This window comes from Apteryx rowi, unplaced genomic scaffold (genome assembly GCF_003343035.1).
Source record: "Apteryx rowi isolate R43461 unplaced genomic scaffold, aptRow1 scaffold_557, whole genome shotgun sequence".
Classification (NCBI taxonomy): Eukaryota; Metazoa; Chordata; class Aves; order Apterygiformes; family Apterygidae; genus Apteryx; species Apteryx rowi.
In genome coordinates, this window is record NW_020450824.1 from 284190 (window position 1) to 285217 (window position 1028).

The window sequence follows — 1028 nt, forward strand, 5'->3', positions numbered from 1 at the left end:
ATCGCGGAGGGCACGGAGGCGGCTGCGGCCCTGCCGCGGCGGCTCGCTGCCCCCCACGGGGGGATGAACCCCGCGAGGGGACGGGCGGCGCCGGAGCCCTCGAGGCGCCTCGGTCTCCCTCCGCCCGTGTCCGATTATTTATTTGTGCTTTTGTTCGTTTGTTTTTKGGGGGGTAATTTTTTTTTTAGGTGGACACGTCGGCGGCCAACGGCTCGTCGGAGGGGCTGATGTGGCTGCGGCTGGTGCAGTCGGCGCGGGAGCGCGAGGAGCAGAACCTGGAGGCCTACATCAAGAGCGGGCAGCTCTTCTACCGCTCGCTGCGGCGCATCGCCAAGGACGAGGAGCTGCTCGTGTGGTACGGCAAGGAGCTGACGGAGCTGCTGCTGCTCAGCCCCGCGCGGGCCCCCGCCCGCAGCAACGGTGGGTGCCCCCTCCCCGCGGCCGCCGGGCAGCGCGAGGGGCGCTCGGGGGATGCGGCGTGCTGCTGGACGGCGGCACCGAGGGAGGGAGCGAGGGAGCGAGGGAGGCGCCGCGGGTGCGCCAAGAGCCACGGCCGGGATCCCCGCCCGGAGAGGGGCGGCGGGCGCCGGGACCCCCCCTTTCCTTGAGCCTCTCGGGAAGCCGCGGCGCCGCCCGCCGGCCCCGAGGGCACGGGCCGGCTGACGGTGCCCCTCTGTGTGTGCGTGTGCGTGTGTGTGTGCGTGTGTGTGCCCGGCGCAGGCTCGCCGCCCTACGCGTGCCCCGAGTGCAGCCAGCGCTTCCAGTTCGAGCTGCCCTTCGCCGCCCACCTGCGCTTCCGCTGCCCCAAGCGGCTCCACGGCGCTGACACCGGCCCCGCCGGCGAGGCCCCCGGCGGCAAGGACGGCGCCGCCAAGGAGCAGGAGGCCGGCAAGTACTGCAAGCCCAGCGGGCCGCTCCACCACCACTTCCCCGCCGACGGCGGCGCCGGCGCCGCCGCCACCACCAAGCCCTCCACGGACTTCCACAACCTGGCGCGGGAGCTGGAAAACTCCCGCGGCGGCGGCTCC

The 1028-nt window shown here is 73.8% G+C and overlaps 1 protein-coding gene across 1 annotated transcript in view; it reads left to right on the plus strand.

Annotated features, from left to right (window-relative positions):
- Positions 1-1028, plus strand: part of PRDM8 (PR/SET domain 8) — a 16609-nt gene that overhangs the window by 14523 nt on the left and 1058 nt on the right. The window contains exons 4-5 of the mRNA XM_026081621.1: positions 189-420; positions 721-1014. Coding sequence (XP_025937406.1) covers positions 189-420; positions 721-1014 — 526 coding nt within the window. The remainder of the gene's footprint in view (positions 1-188; positions 421-720; positions 1015-1028) is intronic.